This window comes from Nansenia antarctica (genome assembly GCF_963989245.1).
Source record: "Nansenia antarctica genome assembly, chromosome: 5".
Lineage (NCBI taxonomy): Eukaryota > Metazoa > Chordata > Actinopteri > Argentiniformes > Microstomatidae > Nansenia > Nansenia antarctica.
Window position 1 is genome coordinate 23,969,434 of NC_137690.1, and position 16,715 is coordinate 23,986,148.

The 16,715-nt window shown below is 42.8% G+C and overlaps 2 protein-coding genes across 3 annotated transcripts; both read left to right on the forward strand.

The window, feature by feature from the left end:
• The first annotated feature begins 623 nt into the window (after positions 1–623).
• Positions 624–7,736, forward strand: pes (pescadillo). The gene is made up of 15 exons (XM_080531008.1): positions 624–761; positions 980–1,059; positions 1,217–1,370; positions 1,992–2,101; positions 2,331–2,502; positions 2,816–2,905; positions 3,827–3,943; positions 4,123–4,200; positions 4,386–4,475; positions 4,820–4,950; positions 5,164–5,289; positions 6,316–6,500; positions 6,601–6,749; positions 6,862–7,029; positions 7,390–7,736. Exons 1-15 carry the CDS (start codon positions 738–740, stop codon positions 7,471–7,473), a joined length of 1,758 nt encoding a protein of 585 aa, XP_080387134.1. The 5' UTR covers positions 624–737; the 3' UTR covers positions 7,474–7,736.
• A 5,037-nt stretch (positions 7,737–12,773) lies between these two features.
• gal3st1a (galactose-3-O-sulfotransferase 1a) lies at positions 12,774–16,715 on the forward strand. 2 transcript variants are annotated; one of them, XM_080532786.1, is made up of 3 exons: positions 12,774–12,969; positions 14,619–14,766; positions 14,997–16,715. In XM_080532786.1, exons 2-3 carry the CDS (start codon positions 14,639–14,641, stop codon positions 16,150–16,152), a joined length of 1,284 nt encoding a protein of 427 aa, XP_080388912.1. In that variant the 5' UTR covers positions 12,774–12,969; positions 14,619–14,638; the 3' UTR covers positions 16,153–16,715. The 2 variants fall into 2 exon arrangements, with proteins under 2 accessions (XP_080388912.1, XP_080388911.1); XM_080532785.1 differs by lacking the exon at positions 12,774–12,969 and adding an exon at positions 12,978–13,085.

The following is a 16,715-nucleotide window of genomic DNA, read 5'->3' on the forward strand; positions in this document are numbered from 1 at the left end:
ATCTCTATATTATTTTTAAAAGACGTCTGGCTCTATCCAAACCCTCAATCCAGCCAGGGAGTATTATGGAATGGACATTTAATGGAAGACGAAAGCCCCCCAAACATTCACTTGTATCTGTCTGCTACTATGTAATGACAAACGTTTTCCGATATTCTCTTATAAGTGGATAAATGTTAAAAGCATCCAAAGAATCCTTACATGTTACATGCCCTTAAACGAGTCCCTATTGAAGTTACATGGAAGCCCTCTCAAATGTGTTACAAAATGTTATTTCTCTATATGCTTCATGTGTTGATGTGAAATTAATTTACATTCGTTTTCTATTAGGCTAATCAATTATTATTTTCCAAGGGAACAGAAAATAGTAGTCTTAGTATAGTGAAAGCCGTTGACAGAATATAATATAAATGTAAGCACATTGTTCTGGTCAGTTTGCTTCTGTAAAGACATTACCAACGGAGATCTGCCAAAGAGAGTATTCCCTATCAACAAGTGCATGCAGATAAAGTGCTTTTTTCAGGTTGTAATTGTATTCAGGCTGAACATAGACAGCTTGTATTCGCGGGGTCCTGCGAACACAGTCCACGCATGTGCATCTCATTCTACACGTGCGTCAGTCGTCCACGGGTCTTTTCCTGCTAACCAACGCGCTTGTGTTTACGTGTTGTGTTGAGAAGAAAGACCGTGTAACAAGCAACGTATTTAATAGAATAGTACCTACATATTATTTGTAAATGGGGGGTCTACAGAAGAAGAAGGTACGTAGTTAATGCAACAATGTCAACAGCTAACGATAGCTCAATCAGCTGTTTCGTAGCAGGATGCGTTGTTAGTAAGCTAGTAGGCCATTGCAATGTGCTAAGTTTGAAAATGTTTACTGTAATGATGCTACTCAAATATGATCGTGTAATTAGCTAACCAGATATATTTATTGCCAAAGTTTCTAACCTCCGTCCTGCATTTTATTTGTTATCAGTATGAGAGGGGCTCTGCCACCAACTACATCACCAGGAATAAGGCTCGTAAGAAGCTGAGTTTGAGTTTGGCAGACTTCAGGTAGGCTTATAACTTATCAACCAAGAGTGTGTTTTTGACTAATGGTAATAAGTAATAGCATTATTTGATTTCATGAGTCTTCACTAGCCACTGTATTGTCAAATTGATAGGTTCTCACCCACTGCAATGTTCTAACTTTACCTCTGTTCTTCTTCAGGCGACTGTGCATTCTGAAAGGCATCTACCCCCATGAGCCCAAACACAAGAAGAAGGTGAACAAGGGTTCCACAGCCCCTCGGACATTCTACCTGCTCAAAGACATCCGCTTCCTCCTGCACGAGCCCATCGTTGGAAAGTTTAGGGCGTACAAGGTAATGTTGATGTCTTGTGGTTAGATGTAATCAGATTTACTGCTCCCCCACACATTGAAAATGTCACCTTTTCAGTGCTCGCGGTCTGTGACGACCCTATTAACACAGAAACTGAAATAAAGCTATTCTGTCCGTTTTTTGTGGGCTGCCTATTTAGGAAAACATGCTATTCAACAAGCCATTTAGATTGGCTGCCCTCGCCAATGTAGTTTGGGGTCTCTTCGGACACTGTTGAACATTCCCCCCCACCGTACATTCAAAGGGAAACTCCGATCATTTCCATTTCAATGGTCTTGGATTCCTTGTTTTGTGGGGAACACATGGATATTTGTGTTTTAATTGTATTCCCCCGGAAACCGTGTGGTTTTTCCACCGTGCCTCCACACAGCAAACCACTGATGCTTTTCTGACCCGTGAAACAGTCTGTCCAGAAAATTACTGAAACAGAGGAATTTAGAGGCATTCTAGAATGCCTTTAGATTAAAACCTCAGCAATTCTTCAATTATATGTTTTGGGGGCCCCAGAGACCTACATTAACTTGTGAAAAAGAAACTGATAGAATACCATTTGAAGAGTTTCAACAGGCATTTTGTAGCATCACTTTGTTCTGTCTGTGGCAGATATTTGTGCGTAAACTGAGGAAGGCTTACGGAAAATCGGAATGGACAGGAGTGGAGCGACTGAGAGAAAACAAACCTGGTTATAAACTTGACCACATCATCAAAGAGAGGTGAGGCTCCATGCAGTGCCAACAACCAACAGAAGAGGGACCTATTTCTTTTTCTTTCTTTTTAAAAATTGTGATTGTTGATCTCTATACTGAAGAAGAAAATCTGTTGAAACTGACTTTGTAACATTAGTAAGGGGAGGCAAAACATGTGGCTTGAAGTCAGATATTTGTGGTTGTCTGACTAGTTTCTTGTAGTTGTCTTATATGTGTGTTCATGTTTTTCTGACAGGTATCCCACGTTCATAGATGCTCTTCGTGATATCGATGATTCCCTCTCCATGTGCTTCCTGTTCTCCACATTTGCACGCACAGGGAAATGTCATGTCCAGACCATCCAGCTGTGCCGACGCCTCTCTGTGGAGTGGATGAACTACATAGTTGCGTCTCGCTCACTCAAGAAGGTAGGAACTAGGAACATCTTCATTGAAGGTTGATGTAGTGCAGGGATGTTGATGAAGCGAGGATGATACTGACTGTTAGCTGTAGCCAAACGCCTTTCAAATAGATCAAGTCAATTAATACATATATATAACAACCAAACAGTGTCAGAGAGAGTCTATTTGGCTGAAAATGCTACGGATCTTGATTGCTGTTAGCACTTGACAATGGATGTTTGAACAAGTTTGCAATTTGGTCTGGATTTTGAATGCTTTTGGGCAATGGATAGCTGGTGGTCAGATGTATTCTTAAACCCTATTTTGCTTCTCCTGACAGGTTTTCCTCTCCATCAAGGGTATTTACTATCAAGCAGAGGTCCTTGGACAGCTCATCACATGGCTGATTCCCTACCAGTTTGCTCATGATGTAAGTGCTGATTGACAGTATAGCAGCCAAATTCAAATGCATATGTCAGTTTGTCAGGGGTCTTGATAGTTTAAAATGTACTTCGTTAAGCATTAATCACCTTCATTCTCCCCTTACTAACGTCTCCCATGCAATTGGGTTTTATCAGTCAAAAGATCACATACAGAACAAGATTCAGTGTTAAGGCTGGCCTGAGGCCAGTAAACAGATGTGCTGGGACAGATGAGTCACAGGTTATATTAGCTTAACAGAGAAACAGAGACCTACTGTTATAGCTAATAGAATCCAAAAGTGCTTTCTACAATGCAATAAAGAATAACATTTTTAGAAATTCTATGTTATGTTACAAAATGTTTGAATATATAGAGACTGTACAACTAACATAAAGCCTTGCAAAACCTCCAATGTATACCCCATCTTAGGGCCAGAGAAATTCAGTTTGTACCAGTAGATTTCAGGGTTACTGGGTCGGTGAGACAATGGTTAACGTTGAACCATGCAGTGGCAGTGATACATAAAATATTTGGCAAACTTTGCTTGTTGACTTAGCATTGACCTTGCAATTGATCTGATCTTGACTTAAAAAAGTAAAAGATAGAATGTTTGCAGAAGATAGCAACATGGTTGTATGAAAGACAAGCAAGTCGAACCCTAATCCTTATTGGTAAAAGTGAGGTTTGTGACCCCTCTTTGTAAATGGATGATAGGATTCTTTCACAGACAGAAAGTACTGCCTTTTACTTTGTGTGCTGTCATGTATTTAATCAAATAAAAGGACCACATTTTCAATATTAATTCACTGCAGGGAGTTGTACTTCTAGCACAAGCAGAATCCCTTGCCCTGTGTTAAACATGCCTTAAGGGTAACCATAGACATTATATTCAAATGTCTTTAGTCATTAGTTTTAATTTCTCCATCAGCATCCAACAGATGTAGACTACAGAGTGATGGCCACCTTCACAGAGTTGTACACCACCCTACTGGGCTTCATCAACTACCGCCTCTACCAGACTCTCAATCTCGTCTACCCACCCAAGGTACACAATACAGCACAGCCGTCTCTCGCCCATTTCAGCAATGGCATTTCACAGAAATTCTTATGTTTTAACTTTTAACTTTTTTCATTATGTATTACTATATTTGTATGAATAAACTGTAGATTATTGGTCTTTAGTTATTTTGTTTCATGCCTTTTTCTAATTCCCACACTCTCCAGCTGGACAGCAAGGCAGAGTCTGAGGTGAAGGCGGAGGATGAGGAGGACTATGCCATGGATTCTGAGAGTTACTTAGAGGTGGGACTTTGAAATGTTGTGTGGCTTGATAGTGTAATACTTATATACCTGCTGTGTATCTATGACAAACCTGTCTGTATCATTGTGAGTTACTCGGTATTAAGGGTAGATGTTGATCAGCCTGAGCAGGTTTGAAGCAGTGTAAACTGGATCAGTATATTTCATGTTCTCCTGTTCCCTCACAGAAACTATCAGCCCTGAGTGCCAGCCTTGCGCGGGTCGTGGCCACAGTGGAAGAAGAGGAGGCTGCACTCGACCAGTTCCCTTCTGAGGAGGTACAGAGATACTGTTTATAAGTACCGGGTTATTCGGTTTGTTTTCCAACAACCAATTATATAGACACTTAACCCTAATGGACTGGGTTTACATAGCTCTTTGGTGGATTGAATTTGATTATTTGATGATTAATTATTGTTGGAAAACTTAGAGATAAGATGAAAATCCATGATAAACTAAAGGCAGAATTGAGAGACTAAACACCCCTTCACTAAAAGCGTAATATTATTAGAGGTGTTGGACTGGGGAGCACAGCTCTATGGTTACCAGGAAAGAGGATTTTGTAAACAAAAGGATGAAACTAATCAGATCTCTGTACCTACTCCCTTCTCTTTTTCTATAGGAGGACGTGGAGAAGATGGAGGCTAGAGAGAAGGAGCAGAAAGAACAGGAAACACAGAAGAGGCTTTTTGAGGGGCTGAAGTTTTTCCTCAACAGGGAAGTGCCCAGAGAGCCTCTGGCTTTTGTCCTGAGGTTAGTGTTTTCTTCCTCTGAGACACCCCCCAACCATTCTATACTGAATCAAGTCACTCTGCCACACTTTGATAAATGCGAGGAGAGCAAGCGAAACATGCCAAACTGAGCCTGACCATGGACTTTTGGACAGATTCTTTACCACTTCATACTTCAAAGGCAGCTGTGATGCACCGTAAATTGAAAGTTAACTTTTTTCTTGATTTCCCTCAGGTGTTTTGGTGCTGAGGTGTCTTGGGACAAGTCCCTCTGCATCGGTGGCACTTATGACGTGACAGATGAGACCATCACCCATCAGATTGTGGACAGACCTAACATGGACAAGCAGTACATCAACAGGTGTGGGAGCACAATAGATCATTCAAGTGCATCTGTAATAGCTTGGAAATACTACCGTCAGATGTCAGTTTTCTTGCTCTTTCAAATCTCAGTTTAAGCTACTCACTCACTGGGGTCCTTCCCTCAGTTCCCTTCAAAGATGGGGTCGGCCCCACAATGCCCCCTTTGAGAGAGACCTTCCTGTTCTGAAGTCTCAAAAGACCCCTGTTCTCCAGGGCTTCCTGGGGGGGTGGGTGTGGGTGGAGGGGGCGAGTAGAGTCATGCCTGACAGATCTTGACTACATTTTTACATGCACATTGTACGCGGAATACTGGCCCTTAACAACACTTTCTGGTTAAGAGTATACCCCGGTTTTAGCGTTTACATGAGACATAACATATCCAAATACCATGCCTGCTAATAATCCTGTTTACATAATCAAATTAACTAACCTGACTAAGCCCCTCCATGCACATTATTTTACACTAAATATTATTAGGCTGGATCACAAACTACCAGGGAGGAGATGCTAGTCTTTGTTAACCTATGTTTTCTGTTTGCATTATTGCAGAAGAGCAACAATCATGTCGATTCCTGTCCTTAATAGAGACAGAGCGTGAGGCATTAGAAAATGCATGTTATGAACCTCTCATTTATGCATCAGACCCCTCAGAGACTATCATTACCGACAGACAAAACTCAACTGCACATACTTGAATCTTCTCTGGCCTTTCTAAATTGTATAGCTGAGCATGGGCAAACAAGCACATTTTCCAATACAAGGAGAAACCAGGATAAGATGTTTACATGTCTCAGTATTCTGCTTATTAGAGACAACCCACATACTTTGGTTTCATACGTGGCCAGCCGGGGATCGAACCGCAAACCGTTGTCCCACTTTGCTCTTTGCCTTTTGATTTAAGCTAGTGAAAATAATTAAATACTCTTAAGAGTGTATGATTTGTCTTGGCATTCATAAAATGTCACTGTAAGTGTTGACCGTCAAGAAGGGTGTAATGATTTGGTTGTCCATGTCCTTGTGTCAGGTACTACATCCAGCCCCAGTGGGTGTTTGACTCTGTCAATGCCAAGCTGCGTCTGCCTGTGGAGGACTTCTTCCTTGGGGTGACTCTGCCCCCTCACCTGTCGCCCTTCGTGGAGGAGAAGGATGGGGACTACGTGCCTCCAGAAAAGCTGAAGCTCATGGCCCTACAACGAGGGGAAAAGCCTGGTAAGAACCAAGCCCCTCTGTTGCAGCTATATGAGATCAGCATCTGTTATGCATGGATGTATATTACGTTATCTTAACGTTTACCATTTTCAAACCTCAGTACGAGAACAGGATGAAGAGAGTGAAGAGGAGGAGGATGAGGAGGAAGAAGATGAAGAAGAGGAGGAGGAGGAGGATGAGGTAGATGATGAGGAGTTGACAGATGAGAAGAATCTGAAGAAGATGGAGGAGCAGCGATCCAAGGGCAAGGTAAGAGACGTCTACCTGTCTTTCACATTCTGAATTGCTAATTTTATATAACGATTAAACAATGTGGTTATCATATGAGGAATATTTAGTAAGATGATTCTCTCCCCTGCAGTCTCTGCCAGTGAAGGTTACTCCTGGGAAAATGAAGCCAGAGAACCGCATGCGTCTGGATCAGGAGGAGAAAGCAGAGGAGAAGCGCCTGGCCATCATGATGATGAAGAAGAAGGAAAAGTACCTTTACGACAAGATCATGTTTGGGAAGAAGAGAACCGTTCGAGAGGTATGTCTAGACCTGCCTCCCACAGCTAGAGTATCCATGGATAGATGCTGCAAACTATGAGCTTGAATGTGGTCACCATGGGAACTGCAGTACTGTAACAAATCCATGAATGTACACAGGGGTCTAGAGGAGGAGGCGTTATTATGGGAAACAGACAGAACATTCCTAATAGAAACCCCCTAATCTGATCCCTGCTATGTATCTAACAGGATAATGGTTAACAAAGTTGAATAGCTGGGCCCTGGAAAGCTTGCTTGCTAGATGATTGTCCATTTATCGGGCTAGTTACCTTGGTGTGTAATAACAATAGGTTCTCTTCTCACTCCACTGTTCATTAACTCAATCTACTTTCCCTTAAAGGCAAACAAACTGGCCACCAAGAGAAAAGCCCACGAAGAGGCTGGCAAGGCTGAGAAGAAGAAAAAAAAGACCAAGAAACAATAGTCACCTGACAGGATATAAAGGACATTTATTCTCATGAGTTTGTTATGATACTTGATCCTATTCAGAGTGAGGGGAGTATGTATCGTATGTCATACAATTAGTTTGCTGGCTGCTTACCATTGTTCCAGAATATGACATAACCTTTTGCCATTGTAAGGAGCATGACCATATTCTATTTGTGAGAACTCAGATATTGTGGTTAGATTTTCCACTGATGCACCATATTTTAATCTGTTGTATTTGTAATTAAAAGGTGGTCTATATGTTCTTCAGTACAAAAACCTGTTTTGAGTCTTCTTCTTATTTTTCTTTGATTAGTAGCAAACCAATCACAAGCCCCACAAGATGAGCTTTGAATGTGGCCTTACTTGGAGGGACTCCATTGGCTGATTTAGCCATGATTATCTTTCTCACTTTAAAAAAAAAATGCAACTGAGAATTAGTTTTTTGGGGGTGTAGTTTTATGAACCATCCAAAAATCAACCTTCAAATCTGTCAGAAATCTTCCAAACAACAACATCCTTCCTAATAATAATAATAATAATATTATAAGATTCAAAGAGGCAGCCACCAGACACAAAACTGAAATTCTGTGAACACTCCCCCAGTACATGCCTGGCAATAACAATATGTTTGCATGCAAACACAGTGTTGGTAGTAAGACTACTCTATTTTAGAAACATTATTTGTAAATGAACAATTTCTTTCAAGGTATTTAATTCCCTGATCATTACTGATTAAACAGTCATTACAACCATTAGAAGCTTTTAGAATTTAGAAATCTTAAATGTTACATACTGGATCTTTAAAGTACATTTATTTCTAGTATACTTTTTGTTAGCATGCTGAAGCACAAATTTAAGGGCATGAAATTACGTATACGGTACTTTAAGTAAGTGCTTGACTTAAGCCTTTGTATTCCTTGCGGAACACAGGCCATTGATGAACAGTTTCAGCTGTACTTCTATTGTTTATTGTTTGGTGTGTTCCCACAGGTTGGTGTTGTTGATTGTGTTTGGCCAGTAGATCCCCAGGAGGTGTTTAAGACAGCGATTAGTGAATGTCTGCAGCTTGTTGGTGATGTTAGTAGTGGTCTTTCAGGTTACTGATCCATATAGAAGTATGGTCTTAATGTTGGAGTTGAAGATGTTGAGCTTTGTCCTGGGTGAAATATTTTTGGAAATCCAGATCTTGTTTCGGATGTTAAATGCTGTTCTTGCTTTCCCTATTCTTGCCTTTTACATCTTACTCTGTTCCACCATCCACAGCTATGACACTTCCTAGGTAAGTGAATTTGTCGACCTCTTCATGTGCCTGGTCCCTGATAAATATGGGATTTCTGTTTTGGTTGTTGATCCGCATGATTTTGGTCTTTGGTCGATTTATTTTGAGTCCAAACTCAGCGGCAGGTGTTTCCATCTGGGACTTGTCTTTCATCTGTTGGTGGGTATGTGAGAGTAGGGCAATGTCATCAGCAAAGTCTAGGTCCTCTTCTGTCAAACTCCACTGGATGCCAGTTTTCTTATTGTTGGTTGTGTGGTTCATGATCCAGTCGATGCATAAGAGGAAGAGGAAAGGAGTGAGCAAGCAGCTCTGTCTCACTCCGGTGAGCACTTCAAACCTTTCTTGTGCGCATCCCTGGTGGAGCACTTGGCACTGCAAGCCCTGATGTGTGTTCTTTAAGATGTTGATGTATTTTTTAGGGATTCCATAGTGCGCCATGAGTTTCCATAGCAGTTCACGGTCTACACTGTCAATGAAGTTGACATGTCAACACAGACAGGTGTGTGCCATTCAATGGATTGCTCGATGATGATCCTGAAGGTGGCAATTTGCTTGCTGCACGATCTTCCATGCCTGAAATCATCCTGGTTTTCCCTCAGTTTTTCATCCACCCCCTTCCTCAGTCTCTCCAAGATAATTACTCCCATATATTTTGGATCAGCTGGTATAGCATGGTAGTTGAGATTTCAATATCGGCCTGTAACACCTATGCAGGGATCTCATCTGGCCCTTCTGCCTTGCCATATCGCAAGGCCTTAATGTTCTTCTTGATCTGGTTGGGGGGTCACAGTTGATCTCAAGCATGTGTGAGGCTGGTGGTATCTACCATCTGGACAGGGGGCTGTCTGTTGAGCAGCTCCCTAAAGTGCCTCCACCTTTGTTGTTGTTCTTCCTTGGTAGTAAGGAGTCGTCCCTGTTTGTCACAGATCTGGGTGTTTGTCTGCCTACATTTGCCGGCTAGTTTCTTGGTAGTTAGGTAGAGTTCCTTCTGGTTGTTTTTCCCAGCTGCTTGCTGTGCCAAGTCCTCAATGTATTTCCTTTTGTCACATTTGGCACTTTTCTTCACCTCCTTGTTTGCTGCTTCATAATCTCTATGGACTGTCTGTATCATAGTTCTTTACGTTTCATATCCAATTCATTATCCCGTACACATCCCTGTGTACTTTATGACCTGGTCTCCTGGCCTTCATTAAGCCTAAGGAGACAGCATCCCTGGTACATTTATTTACAAAGCCATACTGGGCAAAGTCCTCTCATATCTATGCAATCTCATGTCACTCACCAACAACTGTTATGATTTTCGTTCCACTATGGTTGCTCTACAGGACCTTTGACTTAGATGCCTCTTCATATTGTAATTACTTACTTACTGTTGCATCAGTCTGTACCACTAGGAGTCACATTTTTAGGTTTAGACGGGCTGAATAATTTAGTGGTGCTGGCTGTGTCTCTGGCTAGCAGATGGCAGCCTTCTGGGTTTCATACGTCCTCATTCGATAGATGGGCCAACACTGATACCAGAGGTGTGGAATGTGATGCCACAGGCCCTGGGAGTCAGTTAACATTCTGCCAGTGGACAGAGGCTAACGGCTCGAATGCACTGCAAGCGGCAACCTCGGCAGTGCATGCTTTTAATTTCGGCACCCATGTTCCTGCGTTAGAGCAGCCATACAGCACGTGTGAGGTGTGTATCTCAAGCTGGCTGCTGGGGCACGCCATCTAGAGATTAGGACTCTTGCCTATTTTTTCTGCGTGGAAAAAATTAAATAAACTGAATGTACAAATATAGGGCTGGCAGTAGCAGCTCCATAGTTACGCCGAAAACCCACCAGCGACCTTACCTTACCTTACTTGTGCGTGGCGGAACTTTTGCTGGACTTTTTGCTGCGTCGTCCTCACCAAACGCGTGTTTGCTACTTCCGCGGCGTGTCTCAAATAGCGGGTTTTCTGTTCTACAGGTTTTCAGAGGTGTGCTTATCGAGAACTATTGATGTCTTGATGCCTTGCTGTCCCTATTTCCCCCTCTTTCTCCTCTGTCTCTTCACCACTTTCATTAACTTAATTAAGATATCACCGGGGGGAAAAATTACTACCGTTCTTTAATACGGAGCTGCAGCCCTATCATTGTATATTGAGCCCTATCGTTGTATATTGAGTTTGCCTTTGATAATGGCCATCAATAATATAATGTTTCATTTCACTTCATTATGAATTGTTCAACCTGCTAGAAAGGGCGCCTAAATGAGACTCACAGACAACGCGTAGGTAAGGTAAGGTTGACGCTTGCGGTGGAATTTGGCCCTTAGAGCCACAGAAGACACGCAGCCAGTAGGGAAGCCTCAAGCGTGAGAGCTGCAGCAGTTCCGCCACTCACACGCGCTGCATGTACACAGGCGTCCGGTGTGTTCGAGGCCTTAGGTCTCCATGGTGTCAGAGTGTGTGGGGGGCTGAATGATTGGTCAGTGCCATGGCCAGTGGGTGGTGATGACGAAGGAGCGCTACCCTCCAGGCCCTGTGATGGTGCTGTGACCTCAGTGAGCCAAGGGCCAGGCCAGTCATGCCCTCTGCTACTCAATCTCCTCATTCACTGACTGAACCCCTATGCTCAGCCCCTCCCCACTCACCCGCATGCCTGATCTGCATTCCATGCATGCCCGCCCAGTCCAGGTCTCAGCCTGGCACTCAGGGCGCGTGCATGCAAGGGCACACTCCGCTCAACAAAAGCCTAAGTGTTGTGGTCAGGCACAGGGAGGGAGGGATGATCAGCATGCTTCCTATGCTGTCTCCCTGAATATTGGAGGGCCACAGTGTGGCCAGAGGGAGGGAGCATGCCCCCCATACTGTAATGGCCAGTGCTGTATGACCACATCTTGCTACATACCGGCTCCCTGAGCCAAATAGACTCATCAATCCCTTTCTCAGATGTCTGGCTCATTTTCTATTGACACCACCTTATTGCAGTTGCTTATTGCAACCCTCGGGTACATAAGGTTCAGAGATAGGACATGTTAGAATAGGTATAGCATAGCATAGAGTACAGCACAGTGTTTTATTTGTATAGTAGTGGATAGTGTACATAGCCTTTATTTATGTAAACCAGCTCTTTTCCCTTCTTTTTAGTTTTTTTTCCTAGCACCAGGGGAGCCCCCCCTCCCAAATTTTGTTGTATAGTACCTGTACTATATCAATGACAATAAAGACCATTCATTCATTCATTCATTCATTCATATTGAATAATGCATAGTTCCAAAGGATAGATCCAAGAGGTGAATTGATACAAGATGTTTTCTTTTGCCCCCTGCTCTAATTGCCCACTGACTACCCATTCACGCTATGTCAGTGTCTGTGCATCGTATCTCAATATGGTGTGGTACATTTTTTTTGATGTAACAGAATGCAGAATGAATAAAAAACTAAATATGTACTGTTCTGTAGCCCACTTACTGTACTGTGCTTGAGCGTTAGAGCTGTTGACAATAGTTAATGATTGATGTACTTCAAATGTATGTTTGATGTATTTCAAACATCCAATAGACCCAATATTCAAATAAAATGATCTATATGAAGCTGGCTTGCTAAATAAGCCTTTTGAAAAATGCTGTCAGAGAAAGACCAGGCTTGATCACAATTGAAGCCTTTGTGTGCAGGGTTTTGCATTTGTTCCTTTTTTTAGTATTTACAACCCCCCCTATCAGCTTGCAGCTCAGACTCCAGTGTCCAGTGTCTCTCAATAGCCTTCTGTATGCAGCAAGAGGATAGAGCCCGATGCCCTCCCCCTATCCCACCCTTTCTCTCTCGCGACCTCTCTCTTTCACACATACTGACAAGTGCAAGTCCCCTGACAGAGAGGTTGACGTCACTGGATGAACCTCCGTGTGGTGCTCTGTTCAGCTGGATCAGTTTTATAACTGAGATCGGAAGAGGCAGTGGTGGCCAGAGACATCAGGTGTGCACATAAAGAGAGAGCACCTGCCAGGTGAAGGGGTTTTGGAGTGTCACACACTATAAGGAAAGAGCTGGACTATGTGTGGGGCTAATGACAGCATGTGCGACTTGGCGGGATCAGGCAGGAGCCACCAGTGTACTGGACAGCCTATCTGAGACCACTGGAGCTGAGAGAGAAAGCTGAGGACCATCGTCTTACAGCTATGCATTTGGGGAAACAACTGTCATAGGTTTAAACTTCAGCAGCATTTTCCATCTAACAAGAGGGTAAAACGAGATATTCATTTTCATAATGAAAGGCAGATATCGTATGAGTGATCAAATGAGATTTGCTGTTGACAGGTTGAGGCAACTTTTCTGGTGCATCATTCACTGTCATTGGAGTAAGTAACCACACTGGACATTGCTTGTGCCAATGATATGTTATGTTATTCTTGACAGATTATCAAACAGTTATGTGTAATATCCATGAACCACATATTATAGAATAGAGCCCATACTGTTTAACAAATGTTTACATTTTTGACAGTTATATCACACTATGTCAATAATATTCTTGTGTATAACTGAGGGTTATGACATTGCTGGTTACGTGATTCATGGAGAGAGAACATTTGGATACTACTGTTGGCATTGTTTAATACTGTAGTTATTAATCTGAGTTTACTCATTACTCAACTAGATCTGTACTGTATATTTGATATACCATAAAACATTTAGTTTAAAAAATAAATAAATAATTATTTGTTTACATTTGAATATTGTTTCCAAGGTAAGCAGCCGTCTTAAGTGATGACATCAAAGAGCTTTATCAATGCAAGGTGTAGGCTAAATCACTGGGCCCTAGGGTCCCCTTTGTTTGGAGGCTAATTTTCTACTGTATCCCCAAGGCAGAGGAAATGCTAACCTAATCAAACACACATTCATACTGAGGGCCATTTGTGAGAAAAAAACAGCTCCATCGTAAAACCCTGAATCCAAACTAGCGCTCAAATGCCTCCCATCACCCTGGGCTTGGGAGCAGAGAGAATGCACCCTCACATTGCCTCTATAATAGCCCCTTCATGGAGCCCAGACAAAGGAGCAGAAAACATGGCCCTTTACTCCATTCTATAACAGTCTGTTATCTGTTATAACAATCAAAATACAAAATAGGCGAGTGTTTCAGTTTCAGTTTTCAATAACTACTTTTGAGAGAATTAAGCTTTAACAAAAAAAGAAAAACAGATCTTTCATTGGTTTGTTTCGTCTCTCTTGTTCCTCCAGTCTGCTACAGGGGACAACTGTGTCTCACATGTTACTCTATAATTCTGAGTCAGCTTCAGGGTCAGTACAGATCTGATAACAGACTGCAAGGCGGAATGGCTGGAGGTAAACAGGATCACTTTCAATGATAATATATTATTCATCAGAGAGATAGATGACACAGAAACACAAGGGACTGTAGTGTATACTGTAGTTCACTGCAATTTCAGGAATGTTATCTAGCCGTATTAAATAATGAATAAACAAATACACATTTTGTAACACTTGTCCAAGATGAACCCATGCTGTTGACACACCTTTCACTCATCATGAAGGCAAAACCCTAACCCTAACCCTAACCCAGAGGAGTGGACCAAGTGGATGTCCTGAATTTGTCCTGAGGCATGATGAGCACCATTTGTGCACACAGCATCCTGTGCTCATTGGGAACGTCAATTTGACAGAGCTGCTGTATGTGTTCTTCTGTATAATTGGGCACATGAGACAATGGAACCATCTGACTAATAGATTGTAATGAGCACCTCTCCTTTTTCCGACTCAAAAGAAGATTTGTTAAAACCTTAGAAGGTTTAAGGACAGCCAGCCCTTTACTTTTAGTAAATTGTGATTATGTTGAACTGTTGCCTAATGTTACAATGCTTTTATTCCAGATTACCCTGTATTGGGGACCATGGTTGGCAAGCAAGGGAGGCACTGGAGGTCAATGTGCAAAGGTCTCATCCTGGGGACCCTGCTCACCAGCTGTATGATACTGCTCTACTGCCTGACCGCTCCACAGGTCCACTTCAATCAGCCTGAGTAAGGCTCAATATAACACATTTTTTTAAATATATTTTTTTTTTATTAATATTTTTTTATATATTTTTTAAAATATTTTACTGGGTGGAAGTTGGTGCAATGCTCACACTGCCATATTGCAGTTCCAACTATAGACCTAAAGTTAAAACTACTATCGTAAAACTACGACTTATTTTAAATTAATGATCGTACTATAAAACTAATTTGGACATGTACTTCTTTATCTGTAGGGTTCCAGTGCCTTACTCCTGTGCACATCGTCCTACTCAAGCACACATCACACCAATCTCAAACAGCTCCCAGCACGTTCCTGGACAGGCAGACCTCTGCACTCCTAAAGTGGACATCATGTTTATGAAGACCCATAAGACAGCCAGCAGCACGCTCCTCAATATCTTCTTCCGCTTTGGAGAGAAGCACAGGCTTAAGTTTGCCTTCCCCGACAGTAGGAATGACTTCTTCTACCCCTCACCTTTCCAGCGCTCCCAGGTCAAGGACTATAGGCCTGGAATGTGCTTCAACATCATCTGTAACCACATGCGCTTCAATAGTGCTGAGGTGGCCAAAGTGCTTCCCACAGACACCTCCTACATCACCATCCTGCGAGACCCTGCTGAGCTTTTTGAGTCCTCCTTCCACTATTTTGGTCGTCTGGTGCCTCTGACCTGGAAGATCCCAGGGGAGGACAAGCTGACTGAGTTCCTGACTGACCCCTATCACTACTATGACTCTGAGGGCTTCAACTCCTTCTACCTCAAGAACCTGCTGTTCTTTGATTTTGGGCATGACAATACTCTAGAACTAGGAGACCCGCGGGTGGCGGAGGGGATCAGGTCCATTGCACAGCGGTTCCAGCTGGTTATGATGGTGGAGCATTTTGAGGAGTCACTCATCCTGCTCAAGGCCGCCCTCTGCTGGGAGATGGACGACCTGCTCTTCTTTAAGCTTAATGCACGTAAAGGCTCCACTGTGTCAACACTGACACCAGAGCTGAGAGCAAAGGCCCTTGAGTGGAATGCCATTGACTGGAAACTGTACCAACACTTTAATGCTACCTTCTGGAGGAAGGTGGAGGCATACGGGCGTAAGAGAATGGCAGACGATGTGGCTGAGCTGCGGAGGAGGAATGCAGAGATGGCAGCCATCTGTATCGAGGGAGGGCATGCTGTGGAACCGGGGAGCATCCAGGAGACAGCCATGCAACCCTGGCAGCCCATTGGAGAAAAGTCCATCATGGGCTACAACCTGAAGAAGAACGTGGACAAGGCCCACCGCAAGCTGTGCCGTAAGATGCTCACCCCCGAGCTGCAGTACCTGACAGAGCTGGGGGTAAACCTGTGGATCACTAAGCTGTGGGGCCACGTGAGAGATGTGATAAACTGGTGAATAGAGAGACATGAGCAAGAGTGGCCAATTCAACATTAAAGGGAGTGCGTGAGAGTGAGTGAGAGAGAGAGAGAGAGAGAGAGAGAGAGAGAGAGAGAGAGTGTGTTTGTGTGTGTGTGTGTGTGTGTGTGTGTTTACTCTGACCTAAAGGTATTTGTTTAGTATAGCCTCCTCAATCATGAAAAAAAGTTGTACTTATTTCAGCAGTATTTACTTGTTTGCCTTGTACTGTATGATTGTAAAATGTAATGTTGATAAGTGCTTCAGAACTGCAAAGTTCACCTCACAATCTGAACAGTCTGCACACCCAGTAACAAAATGCCACACTTCCCTGTGTCACTCTCCCTGTTTCTGTGGGGCAAATTGTTCCCTGTCCTTTTCTTCCTATTTATTGATGTTGAACTTGTGTGAAATGAATACTAGTGATTTGAACCCTTTTCCTCTTCAGTTGTTATTGGTAACAACAACAACAATGCCAGTAGGTGTTGTTACGGAATCAGGAACACACACACATCTCGCAGAAGATAAATAAATAGATAAAAGAGAAATCTCCCCTTCCTAAC